A 26884-nucleotide genomic window follows, 5' to 3' on the forward strand; every position below is an offset into this window, starting at 1 on the left:
GGTGCCGCTGTTCAGACAGCGCTGGGAGACACCAGTGTTTGCAGAAGCGTGCTCGTTAGCTCCGGTTAAAAGATCTCGCTAATCACGCCGTCAATAGGGAGGTTAATCGCTGCTGGATCATTAAGAATCGGATCAAATCGAAGCGTGTTTTTTCGAATAATCGTGTACACGTTCAACTTTTTATTTATTTATTTTTTTGTTAGTGCCCCGCCCACCGTCATCACTTTGCTGGCCAGTGTGATGCAGTGATGCTCGGAGGAACTGATTTCTATCGGCTTCATCGAGAGCAGCACGTGGAGTTTGACTGCGCTTAAAGAACTGCCTCGAGGTGGGAGGGACGGAGCAGTCTGTCTCCCCATGTCAATCACAGCGACACTAGCCAGTCGTGGGTGTCTGCGAGCTCACGCGTGCGCAACAGGACAGGTCGTGCGTTCCTCAGCAGCATAACCAGCAGCTCGAAAACATACGACTGGCTGATGAACCTTAAGACGGTCCCTCCAGGGGTTGTTTTTTTTTTTTTTTTTTTTTTTTTGCGATCGCCAGAAGTCAAGCAAACTTCGCAGGAGCTTGCAGTTTTCCGAAATACCCGTAGATTTGGGCCAAGACGCGTCACGTGACATCATCACGGCCAAAGCCCTCTCGGATTCAAGTGCATCAAACACGAGTACAGCTAAAAGGTCTCATTTACCAACAAACATCACTGAGAAAGACCGCGAACAACAATTTCGTGCAATTTTTCCGCAAAAAAAAGCACAAAAAACACCGCAAGTTGCATCGCAAATTTTGAAAAAAGACATGTATGTGTGTGTGTGTGTGTGTGTGTATATATATATATATATATATATATATATATATATATATATATATAAAAACACTAAATAAAAGCATTTTTTTTAACGCAGCACCACTATATCATGTTGTGTGTCATAGAAATGTCTGGAAGGTCGTGACTAGATATTCGTGTCATATCGCCCACCCCTACAGCCTGATAGCGTTTAGTCACCGCTCATTAGCTTGCTGGACTTCTCAGAAAGCTTCGTTTTGGAAGGCAGCTGCATTTTTGGTCAGCATCTGTCCTCCTGACATCGAACCTGTCCCCGTTCAGAAGTCAGCCCATAAGACAGCTGTCTTCTAACGTGCCATATTTTGGCCAAGTTGGAAATACAGCGTCGCGTGAATCATTTGTGGATGATCTCACCTCCACGTCCATGAGCCTGAAAAACACGGCCAGCAGAACAGAGCATGAGGGCTGTCAGGCACAGCACACCTCCTACATTTATCCACACGTATACGGATGCGTTTATCCGTACAGCGTTCGTAGGCGCGTTTACACAAGCCTTCGTGACGATCTTAAAATCCGTATCCTGTGTCGATATGTTTCTGTGAAGCTGCTGTGAGACAACGTCCGTTGTTAAAAGCGCTACACAGATCAAATTTCATTGAAATCGAATGGAAAATCTCGTCATTTTTCGGGGGGGGAAAAAAAACGTGCGTAGCCTACTCGTGATTCTGAGGGTGTGTATATTTACGCATGAGAAAACCAACTAAAGTAAACTTCGACTTCAAATCATATCAATTGCGATGGAAGAAAACGCCGAGTTTTTATATATTGAAACGGCCGGGTTCCACGGACGAGTTCAACGACACCTTTAGTGCCGAGTCCGAGTCCGAGTCGAGACCGTCCGAGTCAGAGTCGAGTCCAGAAAGTAACTCAATTGAAAAAAGAAAGATATTTACTACATTTCGAAGTTCATTTCACATTCCAGACTGGAATCAGCGATGCTAATGTTAAGGCGTGGGCGATCCGACTACGGTCTCATTTCACGATGGCGATACGTTTTCTCGGGTAGGTCTATCAGTAGTATTCGAGTAAGAAATACTACGGAAATTGAATAAAGCAATTAAAATGTAAAATAACAGACTTCACTGTGTGACATATTAACAAGTGATACTTATTACATTTACTTTAAAGTTATTCAGTCTAGTGAGTGAGTGAGTGAGTGGATTTTCTTACATTTACATTTTTACGTTTAGGGCATTTGGTAGACGGCCTTATCCGGCGCGACAGACATTTTTATTTCATTTATACATCTGAGCAGTTGTGCGCTAAGGGCCATACACAAGGGCCCAACCGTGGTGGCTCGGCAGTTTGAACTGGGGTGTGAACTCACTCACGACTTTACTTCCGTTTAGCATGTTCCTATAGTATAGCGATATGGCGGCAAAACTCTTCCATACGACTCATTTTACAACGTTTCAACTATTATAGTGTTATTAGTATTGTATTTATATATATATATATATATATATATATATAATATTTACTCTGCAGCGGTGATTAGCATTACATGTAATGTACGTCAATGTTTTATTTAAAAAAACAACTGTGAAGTACTATGATTTAACTATACTCCAAAAAAGTACTGTTACAGTGAACCATGTACTCATGTTGTCATGGACTGGAGGAGGAGGAGGAGGAGGAGGAGGAGGAGGAGGTGGGTGCAAATGCAGATGATTTATTGTGTAAAGGACATTTTAATCAGATAACGAAATGCAAATAATGCAAAGACCGGTATGAACTGTCAGAAACGGAGACTTGGCTAGATTTGCTAGTCGGATATACGGTAGCCTGAGAACACTCACCGTCAGAGTCCTCGATGTAACTCGAAATACATCATTTGAAGCCCTTCTCGTTCTTACTGTCGGGTGTAACAGCCGTCTGCCTCACAATACCATTAAGGTCATTCAGGGTAATCTGGGGAAGCGCTTCTAAACAGCAAGTGGAATATGTCGTAACTTTCCTGCGCCGCCTTCACACGGTTATCGCCAGTAGTTACTGAGCCGGCTGAGACGGCGATCGTGCACATCGAGACCATTCGGTACTCGCACCATGAGGTGGCAGAAAGCTCCCCCGGGTCAGGCAGGGAGACGTTCTTTATTTTTTTTAATCTTTCTTTTCATGTGACACGTGGCGCGGACTCGACCTACGTCCGAGTCCGTGCCAAGTCCGAGTACAAATTTAACCAAGTCCGAGTTCGTTCATAATTGGACTCGAATCCGGGATCGAGTACCCCAAGTCTAGACACCTTGCTGTGGAAATGACTTTGAACCTAACCGTCACTCATCAATTCATGTGTTCGGTTTATTTATTTATTTCTTTATTTATTTATTTATTAGTGTGGTTTACGTTTTAAAAACGTATTACATTTTTTTTTCTCCTTCATGCCCTTTTCCTTTTTGCACAGCTTTGTCATTTAAGAAAGACATTTTGCCACATTTTATGTCATTTGATCCAAAATCTGAGATTTATTATGCCACATTATTATTATTATTGTTCTTCTTCTTCTTCTTCTTATTATTATTATCAGCATTATTATCATTATTATTATTATTATTATTATTATTATTATATCTCCTCAAGAGTACATTTGCTCTTTAAAAGTTTAGATTTTTCTTTCTTTTTTTTTTATTTTTAAAAAAAAATTTTTTAAAAGTTGTTTCTCTACAGAGTAATTAAGAAGCCGATTTGATTATGGGTAAAAAAAAAAATAAATAAAAATCACTGAAAAGTTCTCTCATATTTTCTGGCTTCTTAAATCAGGTTTGTGTTTTCAACTAAATGTATGTATCTTTTCTACAAGAAAATATGACTCCCTGATATTTTATTCGGCTGATTTCTAACTGATTTTTAACCAAAGATTTGGCCCTAGTCACCCTAATCGTATAGTAGTAGTAATAATAATAATAATAATAATAATAAGCAATTAAGGTCAGTGTTCAGTAGATCAGAGGTCGAAGACCCAAGAGAGAGAACACAAAGAAGTCAGAGGTTTCCTGGTGACACAAAGATGGCCATTGCTGTTAAAACAAGTTTATTTATTTATTTTTTTTAATGTCGGACCACTTGAGACGGAATGCCACACTTTGTCAACACGCATGTGGAGCTCAGTTCCTGTCGTGTATTCAAGGCATCTGAGCTTAGAACCTTGTTCAGGTTTTCCATTAGATAAAAAGTCAGTGTAGAATTAGACAGATTCTTCCAGACATTCTATATTGAATATTCTGGAAGTTACGGTTACTTTTTTTAAAATTATTATTACATATTATTAAAACCTGTGAGATTTATGATGATGTCACAGCATCAGTCCCACATCTCCTGAACAATACATTACGAGGTTTTCTCAGGAAAAGAGCAAAGACTGTTTCCTGTACACGAGTAAAGCATTGAAACATCTGTCTGTTACACCGGCCCTGTGCGGAAAGCAGGTTGTCGTCAGCCGAAATCTCCCGATGACATTCAGCCGAAATAATCGGAGTAACTCGTTTTGTTTTTTGTTTTGTTTTTTTAAAACCCCTGCGATCTCGTCACTATATGTTAAGCGGTTTTAACGAGCCCGGCGTGCTTGGGATCTAAGTTCGTTCCTGTCGCTCCTCGCCGTGTGCACGCACGCTCGAGTCAGGGTCGCTTTCAGCTCCGAGCTCCCTCTCTCTGCTCTGTAGTCATCCAGAGCGCCGTCTTCTCAATCCCCATCAATGAAGCATCCATGGATGAATCTCTCGCCTGTACGATTCCTCACTTAGCGAACCAGACGTGCCTCTAACTTCTGCTTTTCCTCCCCTCTCTCTCTCTCTCTCTCTCTCTCTCTCTCTCTCTCTCTTTCTCATTTCTGATCCAGTGGGCACCCCTTATTACATGTCTCCCGAGAGGATACACGAAAATGGATATAACTTCAAATCTGACATCTGGTCGCTAGGCTGCCTGCTGTACGAGGTAACGTATAGAAAAACTTTTTCCCACACCACAGATCCTCCCCACCCACCCCCCCCCCAGTAAAGTTGGCGGTCACGTTCTTTATGTGAGACGGCGGGAAAAAAAAAAATCGTCTGTCGACAATATTACAAGTATGGTTTTCCACTTTATGAGGCAAGCGTCCCTGCATGGGAAACCTGGAGTATGTTTGAATGTCAGAAAGGAAATGCGAATGACGTTTCCACGTGTTTTAGATAAGACGTCTCTGAAATGACGCTGCCTGCTTTGATTAGGCCTCAATAAAGCATACCCGGGATTGCGTTTTTTTTTTTCTTCCTCTTGTAAGATGTGCAAAGGTCAGTAAATAGATTTTGAACCGAGATAAATGTTGCATTCAGCATCTAGACATCCGCTACGGCCTCGCCTTGTAAGTGTCTGTCCACTCCAGCTGGCTCCTGTACCAGGTTTGTAATACAGTATTGTGACTTGAAAAGCATTTTGTTTTTTTTTTGTTGTTGTTTTTTTTACACTACTAGGTTTGCTTTGTGTGTATATGTATGCGTATGTGTATATTTGTCTTGATTAATTAATTGACACAGTCTGAAACAGAAAGTATCAGGTTTATAAATGGCACGGTCTTCACCATTATGCAAAACACCACTTGTGCATGCTATTAAATGTTCGTATAAATGCACACACACACACACACACACACACACGTGCACACACACAAAGACTAGAAATAGACACATTGTTAGTCCAGCACCCATTCTTCCCGGAATCCCCCCGAGTTGCCTTTTTCCCCTTGTCTTTTTTATCCGTGTTGGGGAGCTCACCAGTAGCCGCACCTCCCAAAGTGCCTGGGGCTGCAAAACATCCATCCAAGTTCAGTGCCGCTTGGAGACCACACTTTTTTTCTGCGCTAATTAGTCTCCCACAATGCACCGGGGCCGACAGCGTGCCATGGGTCAGCTGAGTGCAGCGGGGAAGGGCTGTGATCTCTTTAAGCATCCGCTGAAACCAGCCCTGAACACATTGCTCCCAACACTCCGAAACCCAAAAATTAAGCATTCTCTCATCTTGTCCCCCCTCGCCCCCGCCCCCCCTTTGGGTCACATGACCTGAGGGAGAACGCTGGGAGGGAATGACTTGACATCTGCTTGAGTGACAGGTCTGATGATGGGCAAACCCGCTGGCGTTGAGCTTGATGCCGATGCCGAGGCTGAAGTTGTCGGAGCAAACTTGCAGCACAGAGTGTGGCTCATAACACACACACACACACACACACACACACACACACACACACACACACACAGACGTCCATTTTTTTGAACAATTCCCCCCCCCCTCCAGTGTTGTCCCAAATGTATTTTGTGACCCAAATACTCTTTGTCTTGTTATAGCTTCAAATACAGGATTGCCATGTAGCACTGCAACTCCAAACAGCAGAAGCACTAATTTGCAGACTCGCACCACCTTCCATTGAGCTCCATTGATCTTCTTTGTGCGAAAGGCCTACTCAAATAATTCTGCCTTTTGAAAGTATAAATCGTTCAGCCCCTCTGCCTTGGGGTTTTGGGGTCACGAGGCCTTGGTTTCAAACCATCAATACCTGCGCATTGTATTCCTCCAATCTGCATCAGTTATTCCGTTTGATGCGGCCTCTCTGTTGGAGCTCATTTATTCGCTCAGCTGACGAGGACGAGGAAGAAGATGAAGGCTCTGTGCTTTCCGTTGCGCCTCGGTCGATCCCATCAGAGCTTCGGCCGAGCACGGCTTAATATTTCCATTATTGACACCTCACTCTATACGGTGGAGAATGTTGTAAACAAAGCCTCAGGACTTCATCCGAGACGCGTGTAGACAAATATTACAGCGTGTTAGTCCCAGACTGGTTATTCAGATACCTCTATACGAGTATAAAAAACAGACTGCGGCAAGTCCGGCGTAATGACGTCTGTGGTCCGCGATGAGAACCAGTTCTTAAGGTCCTGGGTTCGATTCCCTTGCGGTGCAAGTTCTGGGCTTCAGAGGTTGGGCTACTGATCGGAAGGTCGTGAGTTCAAACCCCAGCACCATCAAGCTGCCACTGTTGGGCCCTTGAGCAAGGCCCTTAACCCTGAACTGCTCAGATGTATAAATGAGAAATTGATAAAGGCGTCTGCCAAATGACAACATTAAAAAAAAAAAAAAAAAAAAAAAGTTGATGTACATCTGAGTAATGAGTCTTTATTGGTCACATATACATATGCACAGTGAAATTCTTTTCTTTGCATACCTCAGCATGTCAGGAAGTTGGGGTCAGAGCGCAGGGTCAGCCATGATACGGCGCCCCTGGAGAGGGGTTAAGGGCCTTTCTCAAGGGCCCAACAGTGGCAGCTTGGCAGCACTAGGGCTTGAACCCCCGACCTTCTGATCAGTAACCCAGAGCCTTAACTGCCAAGCCACCACTGCCCCATTGGCAGACATCGAGTACAGCTCCATTTATAGCGCATTTCCATGTTTTGAGTATTTCAGATACTGCTGATCTCCTGGGATTTTCACACAGAATAGTCTCTAGAGTTTAAACAGAATGGTGTGACCAAACAAACTTTTGAGTGAGCGACAGTTCTGTGGGTGGAAGCACCTCGCTAATACGAGGGGTCAGAGGAAAATGTCCATTCGATTGGTTCGAGTGGCCGGGATGGATACATTAACTCAAATAATCACTCTTCACAAACGTGGTGAGCAGAAAAGCATCTCCGCATGCACCTTACATCAAGCCTTGTGGTGAACGAGCTCCAGCTGCAGAAAACCACACTGGGTTACACTGCTGTCAGCCAGGAACAAGAATCTGAGGCTGTCATGGGCACAGGCTCACGCAAACGTTTTCCAGTCTGGGTGAGTCTGTGCCCACGATAGTCCGATTCTTATTCTTGGCTGACAGGAGTGGAACCCAGTGTGGTCCTCTGCAGTTGGGGCCCATCCACCTTTGTGCATGCCGAGATGCTTTTCTGCTCACCACAGTCGTAAAGAGTGATCGAGTTACTATATCCTTCCCAGCAGCTCAAACCAATCTGGCCATTTTCCTCTGACCTCTCTGCTTACAGGATGTTTTTTGTTTTTCACACCATTCCGAGTGAACTCCTGAGACCCTCGCGTGTTTAAAAAAAAAAATAAATAAAAAATTCCAGGAGATCAGCAGTTTCTGAAATTCTCGAACCAGCCCAATTGGTACCAACAACCATGGTAAATGGTCTGTACTTATATAGCGCTTTTTTAACCTCGGCAGTTCCAAAGCGCTTTACACTGGTTCTCATTCACCCATTCACACACACATTCACACTCACATTCACACACCAATGGTAACAGAGCTGCCATGCAAGGCGCTAACTTGCCATCAGGAGCAACTCGGGGGTTCAGTGTCTTGCCCAAGGACGCTTCGGCACGTGGAGTCACGTGGGCCGGGAATCGAACCACCAACCCTACGCTTAGTGGACAACCCGCTCTACCAACTGACCCCACATGGTTGTCATGGTTAAAGTCGCAGAGACCACGCTTCCACCCCCCCAATTCTGATGTTTGATGTGAACATTAACTGAAGGTCTTGATCTGTATCTGCATGATTTTATGCATTGTACTGCTGCCACATGATTGGCTGATGAGATGACTGCATAAATGAGCAAGTGTACATGTGTTCCTGTTAAAGTGGATGGCGAGAGCTATAAATAGTGCAGAGCGTTGATTGGTCACAGTCTCAGATGCTCTGAGGAATGTCTCTAGCTGAATGTCCTTCACTACTGGCATGAAAATCTTCAGTAGCAGACTAGTGTAGTGTCTGCAGTGTTCCCCACATATCTGAAATATACCTGGGTATCTTCTCTCGCTCTCATTCCAACACTCTCATCTCTCTCTCTCTCACCAACACTCTCATCTCTCTCTCATCCCAACACTCTCATCTCTCTCTCTCTCACCAACACTCATCTCTCTCTCTCTCACCAACACTCTCATCTCTCTCTCTCACCAACACTCTCATCTCTCTCTCATCCCAACACTCTCATCTCTCTCTCTCTCACCAACACTCTCATCTCTCTCTCTCTCACCAACACTCTCATCTCTCTCTCTCACCAACACTCTCATCTCTCTCACCAACACTCTCATCTCTCTCTCATCCCAACACTCTCATCTCTCTCTCTCTCTCACCAACACTCTCATCTCTCTCTCACCAACACACTCATCTCTCTCTCTCACCAACACTCTCATCTCTCTCTCATCCCAACACTCTCATCTCTCTCTCTCTCATCCCAACACTCTCATCTCTCTCTCTCTCTCTCACCAACACTCTCATCTCTCTCTCACCAACACTCTCATCTCTCTCTCTCATCCCAACACTCTCATCTCTCTCTCTCTCTCACCAACACTCTCATCTCTCTCACCAACACTCTCATCTCTCTCACCAACACTCTCATCCCTCTCTCACCAACACTCTCATCTCTCTCTCTCATCCCAACACTCTCATCTCTCTCACCAACACTCTCATCTCTCTCTCTCACCAACACTCTCATCTCTCTCTCTCACCAACACTCTCATCTCTCTCTCATCCCAACACTCTCATCTCTCTCTCTCTCACCAACACTCTCATCTCTCTCTCTCTCACCAACACTCTCATCTCTCTCACCAACACTCTCATCTCTCTCTCATCCCAACACTCTCATCTCTCTCTCTCTCTCACCAACACTCTCATCTCTCTCTCACCAACACACTCATCTCTCTCTCTCACCAACACTCTCATCTCTCTCTCATCCCAACACTCTCATCTCTCTCTCTCTCATCCCAACACTCTCATCTCTCTCTCTCTCTCTCACCAACACTCTCATCTCTCTCTCACCAACACTCTCATCTCTCTCTCTCATCCCAACACTCTCATCTCTCTCTCTCTCTCACCAACACTCTCATCTCTCTCACCAACACTCTCATCTCTCTCACCAACACTCTCATCCCTCTCTCACCAACACTCTCATCTCTCTCTCTCATCCCAACACTCTCATCTCTCTCACCAACACTCTCATCTCTCTCTCTCACCAACACTCTCATCTCTCTCTCTCACCAACACTCTCATCTCTCTCTCATCCCAACACTCTCATCTCTCTCTCTCTCACCAACACTCTCATCTCTCTCTCTCTCACCAACACTCTCATCTCTCTCACCAACACTCTCATCTCTCTCTCATCCCAACACTCTCATCTCTCTCTCTCTCTCACCAACACACTCATCTCTCTCTCTCACCAACACTCTCATCTCTCTCTCATCCCAACACTCTCATCTCTCTCTCTCTCATCCCAACACTCTCATCTCTCTCTCTCTCTCTCTCACCAACACTCTCATCTCTCTCTCTCATCCCAACACTCTCATCTCTCTCTCTCTCTCACCAACACTCTCATCTCTCTCACCAACACTCTCATCTCTCTCACCAACACTCTCATCTCTCTCACCAACACTCTCATCTCTCTCTCTCATCCCAACACTCTCATCTCTCTCACCAACACTCTCATCTCTCTCTCTCACCAACACTCTCATCTCTCTCTCTCACCAACACTCTCATCTCTCTCTCTCACCAACACTCTCATCTCTCTCACCAACACTCTCATCTTTCTCTCTCATCCCAACACTCTCATCTCTCTCTCTCACCAACACTCTCATCTCCCTTACCAACACTCTCATCTCTCTCTCACCCCAACACTCTCATCTCTCTCTCTCACCCCAACACTCTCATCTCTCTCTCTCACCAACACTCTCATCTCTCTCACCCCAACACTCTCATCTCTCTCTCTCTCACACCCCAACACTCTCATCTCTCTCTCTCACCAACACACTCATCTCTCGCTGTCATCCCAACACGCTCTCTCATCCCTCTCTCTGTCTCACCCCAACACTCTCATCTCTCTCTCATCACAACACCCTCATCTCTCTCATCCCAACACTCTCGTCTCTCTCTCTCTCACACACACACACCCCCCAACACTCTTATCTCTCTCTCTCTCATCCCAACACTCTAATCTCTCTCACTCCTTCCAACACTCTCATCTCTCTCTCTCTCTCTCATCCCAATACTCTCATCTCTCTCACTCATTCCAACACTCTCATCTCCCCCTCTCTCTCACCCAAACACTCTCATCTCTCTCTCTCTCTCTCTCTCCCTCACCCCACCACTCTCAGCTCACAGTTGTGTTTCACTACTGAGCAACTAATATAGACTATAGGACAAGACTATAATGGATAATTGATGGATAAAGGATTGACTGATTGGATAATTGCATGAATGTGCACATTCATGCAATTATCCAATCAGCCAATCATATGGCAGCAGCACAGACACAGGTCAAGAGGTTCAGTTAATGTTCAAAAATGTTTAAAAAAATAAATAAAGAAAGAATTGGGAAATTTTTATCATCTCTGTGACTCGGCATGGTTGCTAGCACACCGAACTTTGAGGTGGTTGAGCAGCAGAGACCACACTGCGTTCCAATCCTGTCAACATATCAAAGTTCACTGGAGAACGCCCAGGTGATGTGTTCTTTTTTTTTTTTTTTTTTCTTTTCCCAAACTTCAAATGTCTAGTTAGCCTACACTGAACGTACATCACTCATCTTACAGGAACGACCTTTCAACAAATTCTCCTACACAAGCTTCCGTTTTCCTCCTGAGCCTACTGAGATATGAGATTATATATTATGTCACAGCACCCCCACCCCCACCTCCACAGGAGTCCACGCTCCGGGTTTCAGTGTTGGGTTTTATGACGCCTGAAATAAAAGGGTCGGCTCAGGCTGACCATATGGCCCCATCGGTTTGTCTTCCACCTACTGTCTCCAGTCTCTATTAAGTACAGACAGTGTTCAGATTGCTGTATCTGTACTTTCATGGTCTGGCCTGGCTTTTCAAAGTGCTTGTAAATCCTTAACTACTAGCTGTATTTGGGACGTTTGTAATTTATATTAACATAAATCAAGACCTACGGTCAGTTACATCACCTTCTGACAGCAATGGCTCCAGCTCACGGATCAGACTTTTATCATTAATAGTCAAAACCCCTTGTTTGGAATTATTCTTCGACAAGAGTAAACTATATGTCGTACTTTGGAAATTCTTCCTACTTTTCATGTTCAGGTTTGTTTGGGGTTTTTTTTTTTTTTTGAATTTTGAATCCTAAAACTCTGTAGTGGAGTCGCACATGTACTGACTCCTGAGAGTTAATTCAGCTTTGTTTACGCAGTGGTTCTTAACTAGCAATCTGAAAATTGTGCGTTCAAATCAGATCCCCGTCCTGCAAGAGAACCCGTGTTGGCCCCTTGAGCAAATCCCCTAGCCCTCGACTACTCAACATTGTGCTTCATTACAAGTACAAACATTTTTTTTTACCAAAGACTTCTGAGACACTCAGTAGATGGACAGAAATACCCGGCTATTTTTTTACCGAAGTGGGTGATTTGAATGACATGGCGAATGGCCAACCACAGGTTCAATGCGTTATGAGCTTTTCCTTCCTCCTAACTGTTACCACAAACTTAGCGCTCACTTTTAAAGACTGGATTCTGTTAACGTTTCAGTTTTCACTCCACTGCTTGTGCCTCCTCCTCCCCCCCCCCCCCCCCCCCACATACACACAAAAAAAAAACCCCTCTCATCGTGTGTCAGCAGAACAAAGTTAGTTTTTCCTCACTGGAAACCAGCACACGGAAGTGCAAACGGCCCGTCGGCTCACATCCTCTAAGATTCTGAAGCTTGCGTCCGGAAAAGCGTCCAGAAGCCGCGCATCAGATGATGTTGCGGTTCAGGCTTAAGCAGATACAATCCATCGAGGGTCCGATAGTCCGCCTCTGTAATATCGCATATTAGATATTCCTCTTTAAGTGTCATGTTGCCATGCAGATAGAGTTTCGTTCGATAATTTAATGAATTAACGAGACGGTAGAATGCGCGTGTTGAATAAACATGCTGAGAGAGTGCGGTGGAGGCTTGAGATTTCTGCTGGCTTGGCAGATCTCGGCTTTTCCTCATTTTCTTAATGAAGCAGAAAACCTGCACTTTTTATATAATGTATAATATATATATGAGGACCTGTGCGTGTGTGAGACTGATGTCCTCACCAGTGTCAGTCATTAAAATGGGGACGTCTTTAGTGGATGCATTTTTGATGTGCGCTCCTTTTATTAATATATCTTTAAAGTATAACTGGGGAAAAAAAAAAATCAGTCGGAGCAAATAATGAGTCCACGCTTTAAGCTATGCAGATATTTTGGCCATGTGGGGTCGTCCCTTTTTTTGGGGTGGGGGGTGGGGGGGTAATTTATATGCGCAGAAAAAAAATTAAAAAACAGATCAATATTAATTAAGTCTGAGGTATGGTTTTATTCCACTTGAGATCTTTACATGGTCACTGATGCTTTCTTTTCCCTGGTGCCTGAGGTGGCCGTGGCAGTTTGTTTTTAAACGCACCCAGGTGTGTTACCATGTCTTTTTTTGTGTGTGTGTGTGTGTGTGTGTGTGTGCGCGTGTGCAGTCACATGCATTTCTGTGTGGGTGTGGTGCCTTTGTGGAAGGGGATTTCTCTGTGTGTGTGTGTGTGTGCCGGTGCGCAGTCAGACAGCAGGCCAGCGCAGTGTGTGTCGGACAGCTCCGGAATAACAATGAGGAGTGCCTCTGGGCTCCGGGGGGTCAGAGAGCAAGTCAATCATCTCGCCCATCGAATCAAATTAGTCTGAAAAATTCAGGGGCCACGAGCGCAGGCCGAGCAGCTGTCAGGGCCACAAGCGGCCCGCCACTAATGAACCAGATGAATAGTGCAAAAACTCCAAAATAGAAAACAGGACAGTTGACATTTTTCATCTGTCAGCAGCAGAGGATGCATGAAAACACAGTGGTCCTTGTTTAACCCTTTGTTGGCTGCAGCTGCTCCTCCTGCACTCCCCCGCTCGAAAAAGCATGCTCACTACTCCTGAGCATGTGCAAGCAGACACACAGTGGGGCCGAGATCACATGTGGTATCCCGCTTGCCTCACACACACACACACACACACATGGCTGGTTTAGGCTGGCCTAACTTGTGTGCTGCAGAATGCTGCACACTGTAATTACCCTGAGGAACTTTTTTTGCAAGAGCAGCGGCGTATCGAACAGAGCCAGATGTTGCAGTAAAAGTGTACTGTTCCTTTGCATACCCAAAGCTTGAAAAATCCCTGTCTTTCACATCTGGGTGCATTTTCGTCTGCATGTCACACACGCACTGACTACGACACACTCGAACAGGGACTGCCATGCATACACTGTGTCACTTGTACAACCCCAAGTCCCCCCCCCCCCAAAAAAAAGTTGGGACGCTGTGTAAATAATGTAAAATGTAAATAAAAACAGAACGCAGTGATTTGCAAATCTCATGAACCCGTATGTTACTCACAATAGAACATGGAAAACATATCTGATGTTTAAAGTGAGGAAATGTACTGTTTTAAGGAAGAAATAAGGGCATTTTGAATTCGATGGCCGCAACACGTCTCAAAAAAGTTGGGACGGGGGGGGCAACAGAAGGCTGGAAAAGTAAGTGTTAGTAAAAAGAAACAGCTGGAGGTTAATTGGCAGCAGGTCAGTAACATGATTGGGTATAAAAAGAGTATATTAGAGAGACAGAGTCTTTCAGAAGTAAAGATGGGCGGAGGTTCATCAATCTGCGAAACGACAACCCCAATTCCAAAAAAGTTGGGACAGTATGGAAAATGCAAAAAAAAAAAAAAAGAAGTCATTTGAAAATTCAGTTCCCTCTGTACTATATCGAAAACACATTATTAACACGTCATTCGATGTTTTACTTTGTGAATTTAATTTCTTTTTGAAAATATACACTCTGACGACTGCAACACACTCCACAAAAGTTTCGGACAGTCGACTGTTTACCATTGTGTAACATCACCTTTTCTTTTGATGACTTTTATTAAGCGTTTTGGCGCTGAGTGAAGACACCAGTTGGTTAAGTTTAGCAAGTACATTTACAAGTCAGTCCTCTCTGTTTTCATTAGCGTTTTCCATACTGTCCCAACTTTTCAGAAATTGGGGTTGTAAAAACTGTGGAGAAAAAAAAAAAAAAAATTGAGAACCTAAACATGAATCAGTGTTTTCTTCCTTCTTTTGTTATTCCCTTTTTTTTTTTTCTTAATCTGTCTGTTGAGAAGAGGAATTGGTTCTGTCTGGGTTTATGTCCAAGTCCTAAAGATTGTGCTTAACCTCCTGATGCTTGATTCTTTGCTTGAGAAATGAATATCCCAGCAGTCCATGCAGCACAAGCTGGTTGTGTTCGTGCCAACTGATTAGACCAGTGCTGGCCTGCGGTAATGTTAGTGTCATTTCCTCTTCTTCTTCTTCTTCTTCTTCTTCTTCTTCTTCTTTGCCAGTCACTCACAATCCAAACTGGAGTGCTGTCTCACTCTGACAGTTTGCTCACTCGCTTTGTCTCAGTCGGTCTCATTCCATCATTTGCTTTTTTTGTATAAACTTGTAAGCTTGCACTCCAAAAACAAAGCCCAGTTGTATCTAAGCAAGGAAGGTGTTTTGAATGTGTTTTGCAGTTGAGACGTCTATAATTGGAAGCCTCCAAAACAGTCATCCAAGGAAAGCAGCATCTGTCCTATTCTCCTTCCTTTTGCGCACAGGTTCCACAAGAGTGACCTTTCAGGAAGAACAGGTGGAATCCAGTTCCCAAAATTCATTTACATCAAAGTCGAGGTGTTTTTAATAAATACGAAACGATCAAGGCGTTAATGGTCAAATTCTTCACGCGTGAGAATGACCTGAACAGTTGGTTCTGGTAGTCGGGTTGGAATGCGGGAGAAATGGGCAGACGTGAAGTCCTGAGCGACTTTGACGAGGGCCAGATCATTGTGGCCAGACGACTGGGTCGGAGGCTTCCGGTCAGCATTGGTAAATACCTGCTGACAGTGGTCCAAGGGGGGGACCAAAACACAAACCAGAGACAGGTTGTTGGGCGCCCAAGACTCATCGATGGACAAGGGTAACAGAGGCTATCCCATCTGGTCCAAACCGAAAAAGAACATTTTAATGATAGTTATGGCAGGAATGTGTCACTGCACAAAGTGCATCGCACGCTGCTGTGTATGTCGCTCCTAAAAGTCCCTACAATGGTAAATGGCACTTATATAGCGCTTTTTTGTTTAAGCTTACGGTTCTACAAAGCGCTTTACGCTGTCTCTTATTCACCCATTCGTATGGGTGTGATGGTCAGTTGTCTATAAGCATTAATAAATGTTTGACCAGATATTGTGAATGTCTCAGTGGTTTTTTCACATTAGATTAGATTTCAGTCCAGCTTTACTAAACTCAAAAAGCTGCTAAAACTCCTTTTCACAATACAAAAGGCAGCATATGAAGTAAACTCATATGAAGTTTTATCATGTAGAGAATGATGTGAAGGGAAATATGTTTACTGTTGCATAATCCCACACCTAGGGCCTACACGTCTCATATATTCGATGCAGACCGATTGCTTTAATCTTCAAGGAGGGGAATAGGCGGGCAACGTGGGCCCGCTCACTGTTAATGGACATCTTGCGCGTAAAATTAGAGGTTTATCCAAGGAAGATAGCTTTCACTTATTTTCTGGTATTGTGTGCTACATACACCAAACTGAAAACGGATGTACATGCATGCTATGTTATGTAGCTTACTACATGCAGCCCGGTTTGTCTGGACACACCCTGCTAGATTTGTAGTGCTGTGCTACCTACTTAATGCTGCACACCCTTTACAGTACAATTCTGCTGTTCTTTTCAACTATAGGGATGAGAAGTTTTTATTTAGGAAAAAATGAGTCATTTGAACGATGCTAGAGAGGCACCCTGAAACTTTTATCCGAATGTGCATGTCTGTGTTACTTCTCAGGACAAGTTTCAGCTTGTTCTGATGACTCTACATCACTTGGACCTTCTTTAAACAAACAAAACAAGGCTCTGAGCTCATGGCTTTTATTATCAGCAGGTGTTCTGTGGTGAGCTCTCAAAGCCGGCACTGCTGATCGTGTCCTGTTGCGAATCACTCGCTGGTCTGTTTGTTGTTGCGATTTAGCTTTTGAAATCTTGAGGTGATTCAAGATTAGCACGAGGCCACTGATGCACATTTGCTACAGAGTATGGACTAAAACCTGGCTTGAAAAGGCTCGCATCCGGTTAAAGATGAAGATGTTGTTCAGTTCGTTTGTGTTTTATTAAGGTAGTCATTAACATTCTGGCCTCTAGGGGGAGCTACTTGGCAAACTAAGCTGGTCAATATGACAAGTTTCATTTTATATACAGTGCTGTGAAAAAGTATTTGATTGTATCCTGATTTTTTTCTGTTTTTGTATATACAACGCCCTCCACTAATATCGGCACCCTTGGTAAATATGAGCAAAAAAAAGGCTGTGAAAAATTGTCTTTATTGTTTAACCTTCTGATCTTTTGTTTAAAAAAAAAAAATCACAAAAATACTCATGGATATCACACATTTGCAAAAAGAACCCCACAGGTTAACAACAACAAAAAATTATATAAATATCTTTGTTAAATATAGGTGTGCAACAATTATTGGCACCCTTTTAGTCAATACTTTGTGCTAGCTCCCTTTGCCAAGATAACAGCTCTGAGTCTTCTCCTATAATGCCTGATGAGGTTGGAGAATACATGGCGAGGGATCTGAGACCGTTCCTCCATACAGAATCTCTCCAGATCCTTCACATTTCGAGGTCCATGCTGGTGGAGTCTCCTCTTCAGTTCACCCCACAGGTTTTCTATGGGGTTCAGGTCAGGGGACTGGGATGGTCATGGCAGGACCTTGATTTTGTGGTCAGTAAACCATTTTTGTGTTGATTTTGATGATGTTTTGGATCATTGTCCTGCTGGAAGATCCAACCACGGCCCATTTGAAGCTTTCTGGCAGAGGCAGTCAGGATTTCATTTAATATCTGTTGATATTTGATGGAGTCCATGATGCCATGTATCCTAATAAAATGTCCAGGTCCTCTGGCAGAAAAACAGCCCCAAAACATTAAAGCTCCACCTCCATATTTAACCGTGGACATGAGGAACTTTTCCATATGGCTACCTCTCTGTGTGCTCCAAAACCACCTCTGGTGTTTATTACCAAAAAGCTCTATTTTGGTTTCATCTGACCATAGAACCCGATCCCATTTGAAGTTCCAGTAGTGTCTGGCAAACTGAAGACGCTCAAGTTTGTTTTTGCACTCGTGTTTTGATGCCCATAAACATGTGGACCTCACTAGAAAAGTAACAGTTGGAATGATGTCTAGATGATGTTTATCCTCATTAAAAATGTCTTCGAAAAACGTCGGAAGCTTGATTTCGTCACAGGAAGGGAATTTCAGTTCTTGATCTTGATCAATTTATTTAACAGTAGTCAAATCTATCAAAGGGACAACACCCCAGATTTTGTTTATGACTCCCATACGTGCTGGGGAAACAAGCTTGTCACAAGGGAGTTCAATAATAGGTATTTGATTTTGTAGCTGTTGTGTGTGCCTATAACAAAACTGATTGGCAGAATGATTTTGTATAGGTGATTTGGTGTAGATGATTTTGTCAATGTTTACATAAGCTGTAATAGCTCCCGAGCGTTCACCCTATCGTGAGTTCGAATCCCGGCGATGCCACAGCCACCCATGGTCAAGAGAGCAGAATTGGTCGTGCTCTCTTGGTGGGAGGGGTGAGTGGCATTACTCTCGACTCCACTGTCATTTACACTGATGCTAGCCAATCACAGGAGTCTGTGAGCTCTTGTATGAGGAAGAGGGCCGATAGCTCTTTCCTGTAAGTGTGCTACGCCGCCCGTGACGATGCATGAGCAGCATTTTGAAGATATGTGGAGGTTGGCTTCAGTTGACTCCTCCTTCAGAGGAACCACATGCTTGCCCCATAACTCCCGATGGATAGATGTGTGAAAGGGGTTAGCTAATTGTGGAGAAAAAGGAGGGCAGGAAATGAGGCAGTAATAGAGCTAATTGAAGTTTTAATGGTGCTGCGTTTTTAAATTATTCAATTCAATAAAATAAAATTTTAAATGTATGAGTTTATCCCTAATGCGCAAGCCAGAGGCGACGGTGACAAGGTGGAAACCTTGAGATGAACCAGACTCAAAAGGGAACCCATCCTCATCTGGGTGACCCCGAATAGTGCGATTATAAATAGATCCCTTCTATAACTAAGTACTACATGATCAAACGGTGCAATTAGTGTAACCAGGAAATTCATTACAGTTCAATTGAACTTATCAGCTGTTCGTGGCAATTGCAGTCCTAAAGCATTCATAGCATAAGTCCATGTGAATTGTGGTCCAAAGCCATCTTCATGGTTTTTAAATGGTACCATCCTCAATAGTCTCAATGTGGGGCCAACCTCAGCAGCAGCGGAGTGATTTCCAATTGATGAGAACTCCAAGCAGCAGTAGGGCAACAGGGTCAAGTAATGGATTCAAGTCATTTCCACACTGGCTTCAACAGTCACTTGACCCCCCTTCATTTTCAAAGAACGGAAGAAAATAAAACGGAGCAAGCCGAATAGTCTGACCGTGAAAACCTGTTTACATCACCATATCATGTTATGGTAAAATCATATCGTCTATATTTAGTATTATATTGCTTACCACGAGTTTACAGTGATGATACTGGCATGAGAAGTAAAACGTTATGATGGCTGAGGAGAAATGAACTGAACTAAAGGGTCTGTCGTGCATAACGCCTGCATCAGATCATGACAAAATCCCTAACGTCATATGTTCAGCAGGCTGCGTCTTAGCTGCCTGATATCTTCATCAACCCCAAAAGCCGTCATTCAGCGAGGTCTGTTATTTACTGTAGCAGAACTCCAGCCAGTCTGTCAGCTACTGCTTGATGAAGATTGAGTGGCTGAGGTTCCACTGTGCGTGTGAGAGAGAAGAGAACGATCGAGAGGGTGTGTGCCTGAGAATGTTATATGACGAAACCGCAGCCGGTTCCTTAAACCTCACTGTAACACCCGAAGCCACACCCATGTTCCGCTATAGTCGATGTTCCTGTTCTGCAGTATAGCTTCAAATATCTTTCAGTATTGCGTAATGTTTGTAAAAAAATAAAAACATTGTTTCTGCACAATATAGTTTATAATGTCAGCAGTTTTCTAAGCGTTAAAGATGAGATTGATTGTTCAGCTGCTGTAACTGTTAAAGGTAAGTATAACGATCCTACTTTTAAGAACATGTACACAATATAATGTAATATAATAGCAAAACACACCGTGTTGTCAAATTTTAAAGTAGCTTTGCACAACTGTGCTCTCACACACACACACACACACACACACACACACACACACACACGCATTTCAGATTTTATTGTGTCGCTAGGTAACAGCAGTGCTGATAAACGATGAAGATTGTGGGAGAGAAACGTCTGGAAACATCTGCATCCGTGTCGCAGTCACATTCCGGCTCGGACGTGGTAGATTTGAGAACCGCATTGCCTTCGAGATCATTTATCTATTTAGATCCATTTGTGTATATAATTAATTGGCTGGAATTATGATGTGTACGCATTATATTGATGCTTTGTTGCCATTTATAAATAAGACCCACCCTATTTTGCATCAAACCGTGAACTAGCTATGAATGCAGACGATGAAATGAACAGTGTGATTAAGGTGTGTACATGTCTGCACGCGACTAAAACAGGAATACCCCACACGTCTTAACCCTCTTCCCGCTTAGTTCCCACAGTATTATGTCCCACAACCCTATATTCCCCATAGAAACAGCACGCCAACTCTGAGTTCCCGGGCCAAAATTGGACCCAAGATCAACATTTTAATTTGAACATTTTTAGGCCTTGAAACAGCTTACAATAATGTATTTGTGTTATATTACTTTGAAAATGAAGCAGTTCAGTGTTTTTACTAAACTTAGAGCACAATTCTTAACTAGAGAAATGACGAAAAATGCTCGCTAAAATCCTTCTACTCATTTAGAAGTACCATACGAGCATCAGCGTGGTCAATGCCTTTGAATAAATTCAAGTAAATAATAAATAAATAAATAAATAAATGCAATTTAGCACTAAAAGTCAAGTTTCTGGTGATAATCAGACCAGCAGGTGGTGTTTTCACGAATGCATAGAGATGGTCAGGTTATGACTCCAGACCCCTGCAGTGTCAGTCGCACTGGTTGAAGCTGAAGATGGAGACGGATCAGGGTCTGAATCAGGAGAGTTTGCGTCTCTATCAGTTTCGGTTTCGGTTTCAACATCGCCTGAACTTTCACTGCTGTCACTATCTAGAATCCTCGCTCTCGCCTGTGTAACTGTGTATGTTTTCTTTTTTTTTTTTCACTGTTTTAGATGTACCTGTGTTGACTGTAGTTGTAACTTTAGCTGGAACACGATTCGCTTTGGCATTTTTAGTTCACTTCTACTAGTACACCAATATTCACGCTTGGATCTTCATCGTGATGTCGGCGTAATAACGTAATCACGTCGTGACGGCATGACGTCATCAACCTTCCGGGTTAAAAAAATAATAATTAAATAAGTAAGGAATCATAGCAGAGTAATGCCGGTACACCGGCCTTACGGGGATAACGTTTACACTGTAAAGCCGCTATATCGGCCTTACGGGGATTTGGCAGAGACGACCAAGCCGGTCTATCGTCCTTACGGGAATAGATCAAAGACGGGCAAGCCGGTTTTTCGGCCATACGGGGTAAGAGGGTTAATTCCATTTGTGTTCACTTCGAGTATGACTTTAGTCGGATTAAGGTCATCAGTAATCGCTGTTTACATGCTGGTTTCTTAATCAGAGTATCGTCTTAATCAGGTTAATATCGGATTATTGTTGTCCATGTAAACGTACTGGTCGTTTAGCTGGATTTACCTTTTCTGGGTGGCGACCAAGTGGCCAAGTCAACTAAGCAAGCGGTTTCTCACGGAAATGAACATGTAAAATTTGAAACTAGCGGTCAGTCAGTGTCTTGTAATTGCATAATATAAATCGGAATGAACAATATGAAAAGAAGAAGGTAGAAGGATGGAGTGAATAGGGAGCATGGAGCTAAAAGGCTGACCTCAGCACACTCAGTACAGGCATATTCCGTGTGGTTCTTGTGAAATCTAATAAGTTTTCCTTCCCTCACTCTTAGATGGCTGCTCTTCAGAGTCCATTCTATGGGGACAAGATGAACCTGTACTCACTGTGTAAAAAGATTGAGCAGTGCGACTACCCACCTCTCCCATCTGATCACTACTCGGAAGAGGTGAGTCATTTCACGTCCGGCATCGTATGCATTACGTTACCTACATTACTGTGCGAAAGTCATCAAAATAAAGAAATTCTGCACTGACAAATAAAGATGCCTTCAAAAGTAACGGAATTAAGTATTTCTCTATGTAAAAATGAAGCAGTAAACAGAAAAAAAAAAACCCAACTCAAATCGATGTTTGGTGTCACCACACCGCTTCAGTTCCTCATGCAGTTTTATAACGAAATAGTAAAACCACACAGCTTGTCTCTCGGGCTTTCTTCTACATCTGCAGAAGAGTGGTCCATTTCTTAATACAGTTGAGGTCACAAGTTTACATCCCCCTTGTATAAGCTGCAAAATATTAATAATTAAAAAAAAAAAGATGGATCATTAAAATTGCATTTAGTTGTTTATTTAGTTCTGCCCTAAATAAGCAATTTCACATTACAGATGTTTACATCTAGTCCACAAGACACAATAATAACCGAATTTACACAAACGACCCAGTGTAAAAGTTTACACACGCTCGATTCTTAATCCCGTGTGTCGTTACCTGGATGATCAACGACTGTGTTTTGTGACCGTTGTTTATGAGTCCCTTTTTGTCCTGAGCAGTTAAACTGCCCACTGTTCATCAGAACAATCCTCCAGGTCCTGCACATTCTTTACTTTTCCAGCATATTTGAGCCCTTTCCAACAGCGACGATATGATGTTCAGATCTTTCAGGTTTTCTGGGACTCGTACATGACTAGTACAAAAGGTGCAAAATGATGTCAGAAAGCCCAGATTTGCTCTTTTCTACTGACACAGTAATGCAGAAGGCATTAAAAAAAAACAAGCATCTAAGCCTGTCAGAATTAATCAGAATGAAGGAAATGGATTTTTATATTTGACAAGTTGTTTGCAGTAACGTGTTAAGAGAAATGTAAGTGTGCACAGTTCTCTATTCCTGGCTGGAATGTAATACAGCAGTGAATCCACTGGGGGCAGCAGCAACCCTGATATTACTGCACCATGCAGCATGGTGCACAAAGATGTTTTCAGTTTTAAACAACAAAACAAGATTGACGGATTTCACTTGCAGCATATGGACATGTCACTTAGATAAAATCAGTTTAATGTTGTTTCTCGCTGAAGTCGTTTAGACTTAAACACGACTGAGAGAAACCAAGAGGCTGAGTTGGTGAATTGTTGCAATATGGCAACAGTGTGCGATGGTGGAAAGTAACAAACAAAAATTAACACGAAATATATGCGATTACAATTCCAATTACTGCACTTTCCAGACTTTTTCCAGAGCTTTTTGCCACCTAGTAAGCATCTTCTAAATAAATAAAAGTAGTTAAATGTTATATCTTCTGGAAAGTAATTACAGCTGTAAAATATATATATATATATATATATATATATACATATATATAATGTGGATGGATTTATTCACTCACAATACACACAAACAACCATGTTTTGGGTGTTTTTTTAAAAATTCTTTCTCTTAAATTCTTCATTCTTTGTTTTTTCAACATAATATTTAGAAAATAAAGTGCGATTGCAAAATGTCTGAAATTAAATGTTTTTCTTACTTTTAATGTGACAAAATTTAAATATACCGTTATAGAAGCCTAGTGTATTTATTGTTTTGTTTTTTTTGCTTTGTAGGCCTGTTTCAATTCATGAATGTACATACCTCAGTTCCTTTATCACATGTTGTTGCCATACGGCAAAAATGACATTTTACCATTTAACAGAATGCGCCAAATATATACACTTGTTTAAATGACAAAACGTAGATGTTTACTTATCTCAGATAGTGTTTCTGTTTTTCTCTGTAAGTAGATTTGCGTAAATATTGAAAAATTACTCCAATTTTAAGAGCCCTCCAGCGATGACCATTACCATGCCATGTGAACAAACAGCACTTCCTGATCATCTGACATGGTGGTTTTGTGTTATTTCAAAGGAAAATAGTTTTGCGTTATTGCCCATCAGACAAAATTGGAGATATATGAATGGTTGGCATATGGCAACGCCATGCAGTAAAGAGTTAATGTAACAGTGAGAAGTATCGTTTTTGGACGAGTAATAAACCGCCCTTGTGGTTGGAGTTCAGTTTACTGCGTGCACTATTCAGACATTAAGGCTAGACTTTTCTCCATGACCTCTTACCTCGTTTTGTAGAAGTGCTAGATTCGCGGCGGGGTTTGAAAATGTAAAAGTGCTGACTGTTCAGGCGTAGGTCTGGAGTATGTCACTCTGAGCTTATTTCTAAACCCAGCTGATGAAGCATCACCCTGATGTTTCTAAATCTCCACCCGCCATCATCAGCACCATTAGCTCATGCCATCATTCTCCATTCACCATATCAGCTCTGCTGAATCGCCCCTACACAAACCCCCACCCCCATCCCCAAAAACAAAACAAAAAAATGCACCCTCCAGCATAGACAGAGGGGCCGCATCCATCTCTGTCTGCGTTTAAACAATGCTCCTGAAGGCGAACGGCAAAAAACTGTCAGTCGCTCATCTTTGGTGTGTCATTTACCATCTCCTGACAGACAGCCCCTTTTCCCCTCATCAGAAAATCTGCAACTCTCACCTCTTTCTTTTTTCTTTAAACAAGGTATATGAATATTTTACATATCTGCACCCCCCCCCCCCCCCACTCCCTAAGCCACTTCCCCCCCCTTTTTTTTTCTCTCTCTTCCCTCCACTAATTCTGCGCTGGGCTGGATTTGCATTTCACATGCCGTGCTGATTAGGAGACAGCAGCAGCAGTAGCAGCCAGGCCTGCGCTAGAAAGAGCCGGTTGCCATGGTGATTAGGTATTTGGGGAGCGGGGTCCTTTTTTTTTTTTCTCTCCCTTTCTTTTTCTTCTTTTAATGATGCCGTTGTCGGGGCTGAGGTCGCTTCTCTGTCTCTCAGTAGCACGGGAGTGTGAATTGTGGGGACTTGAGTGTAAGAGGTAGCGAGCATGTAGAAAGCTTTAGCCTTATTTCAAGTCTGTTTCTTGGCTCCTAGACGAAACGTGACTTCAGACACGAGCTCGGACCGTTTACAAGGCTGATTTTCCTCAGTAACATATATATATATGTATGTGTGTGTGTGTGTGTGTGTGTGTGTGTGTGTGTATATATATATATATATATATATATATATATATATATATATATATATATATATATATATATATATATGTTGGAAATGACTAACTGTGGTGTATTTCTGCTTTTTCTGCATTCTATTATCTCAATCTTAAATCAGTCATGTGACAGAAGATGAGATGCAGATGTGAATGCAGGTAACAGGAAAAAAAAATAAAAATGAATGCATCATCATTCACTGATATTTTCTTTTCTTGTCTTTTTTTTTTTTTCTTTTCTTCTTTATCTTGACCCAGCTGAGAAAGCTGGTAGATATGTGCATCAATCCGGATCCGGAGAAGCGGCCTGACATCACCTACGTGTACGAAATCGCCAAGCACATGCACGCTCTGACTCTGGCCAACTGAATCCATCCTTCGTCTGCTTCTCCTGTCTATAGCCCACTCCTGGATGATGTTTGCCAGCTATATTGTGTGGTTTTTTTCGTTTTCCCCCCTCCCCCATTTTTTTTTTTTTAAATATTTTTTTTTGAAATCTACTATGGCTCCTTGGTTCATGTTACAATCATACGCTTCTTTACTACGAGAAGCTCCAATCCAAACTTGTGCAGGGTCGCTTGAACAAGTCATCACATAATCATCAACTGTTAATTCTACTTCTGTGTGGTGTGCAATGCTACTTACTACCTACACACACACACACACACACACACACACACACACACTTGTCCATGCACAACTTACAACCAAAGATTAGATGACCATTATCAATGTAGAGCTTATACTTTAAAAATTGCACAAAAAGGTTATAAACGTTTTGTCGTCCTCCCCCCTCCCCTTCTTCTGAACAGAATTTGTATTGCACACAAAGGAATACTAAAACCTTAAAGTGTCTCGCTGTGTTTTTGGGTATCGGTACAGATGCTGAAACATCCCTGATTGTTGAATGTAAATGGTTCTTTTTTTTTTGTTGTTGTTGTTGTTGTTTTTTTTTTGTTTTTTTTTTCTCCATATGAAATGAAACTAAGTGTCCCGTGACACTCCTTCAGAAACCCTATAAAAAGACTGCAAGTTTCCCTTGGTATCTATAAAAAAATATATAATAATCTCGCTTTCCACTGAAAACGCTTCCCCGATTGAGTTGCGTAAATCGTGTTTTTGTAGTTCTATTACAAGAGAATGAAGTCATCACGTACGCGTTTGCAGGTTGCATGCGCTCCGTAACGAATCCAGTGCCTTTAGCATGTTTTTAAAAAAAAAAAAATCCTTCTTTCATTTTTTTTTTTTTTTTTTTTTTTTTTTTTTTTTTTTTTTTTAATATATATATAAAGAAACACGGGAACAAACTAGGTGTCATTTTATAGCATACTTCCCAAAGACTGGCTATTTTTAAAACACTTTCTTTTCCCTGCCTGAATCCCCCCAAAATACATGTTTTATCACTTTGATTAAAAAAAAAAAAAAAAAACTACAAAAAAAAAATCGAAAAAACGCAAGCCTTTTTCTACTATACACTTTTAGAATAAAACATCTGTCAAACTGAAGAGCTGGAACCAGAATCGTGGAATACTTTTTGATGCAATTATGGACCAGGACTGACGAAGGAACACGAATAAAAACGTCTGTCAGCTCGACAGTCTTTATTAATCATAATGCAAATGCACATTGCATCACTTTATTTTATTTTATTTTTTTGTTTAATTTGATACATTGATCTCGCAAACATATGACAGACA

At 42.4% G+C, this 26884-nt stretch overlaps 1 protein-coding gene across 1 annotated transcript in view; it reads left to right on the forward strand.

Annotated features, from left to right (window-relative positions):
- Window positions 1–26630, forward strand: part of nek7 (NIMA-related kinase 7) — a 74783-nt gene extending 48153 nt beyond the window's left edge. Inside the window, exons 8-10 of the mRNA XM_053634630.1 lie at window positions 4677–4771; window positions 21947–22060; window positions 25446–26630. Of these exons, the coding sequence (XP_053490605.1) occupies window positions 4677–4771; window positions 21947–22060; window positions 25446–25556 (320 nt within the window). The 3' untranslated portion in view covers window positions 25557–26630. The remainder of the gene's footprint in view (window positions 1–4676; window positions 4772–21946; window positions 22061–25445) is intronic.
- Window positions 26631–26884: the final 254 nt, after the last annotated feature.

Source organism: Ictalurus furcatus, chromosome 10 (genome assembly GCF_023375685.1).
Source record: "Ictalurus furcatus strain D&B chromosome 10, Billie_1.0, whole genome shotgun sequence".
NCBI lineage: Eukaryota > Metazoa > Chordata > Actinopteri > Siluriformes > Ictaluridae > Ictalurus > Ictalurus furcatus.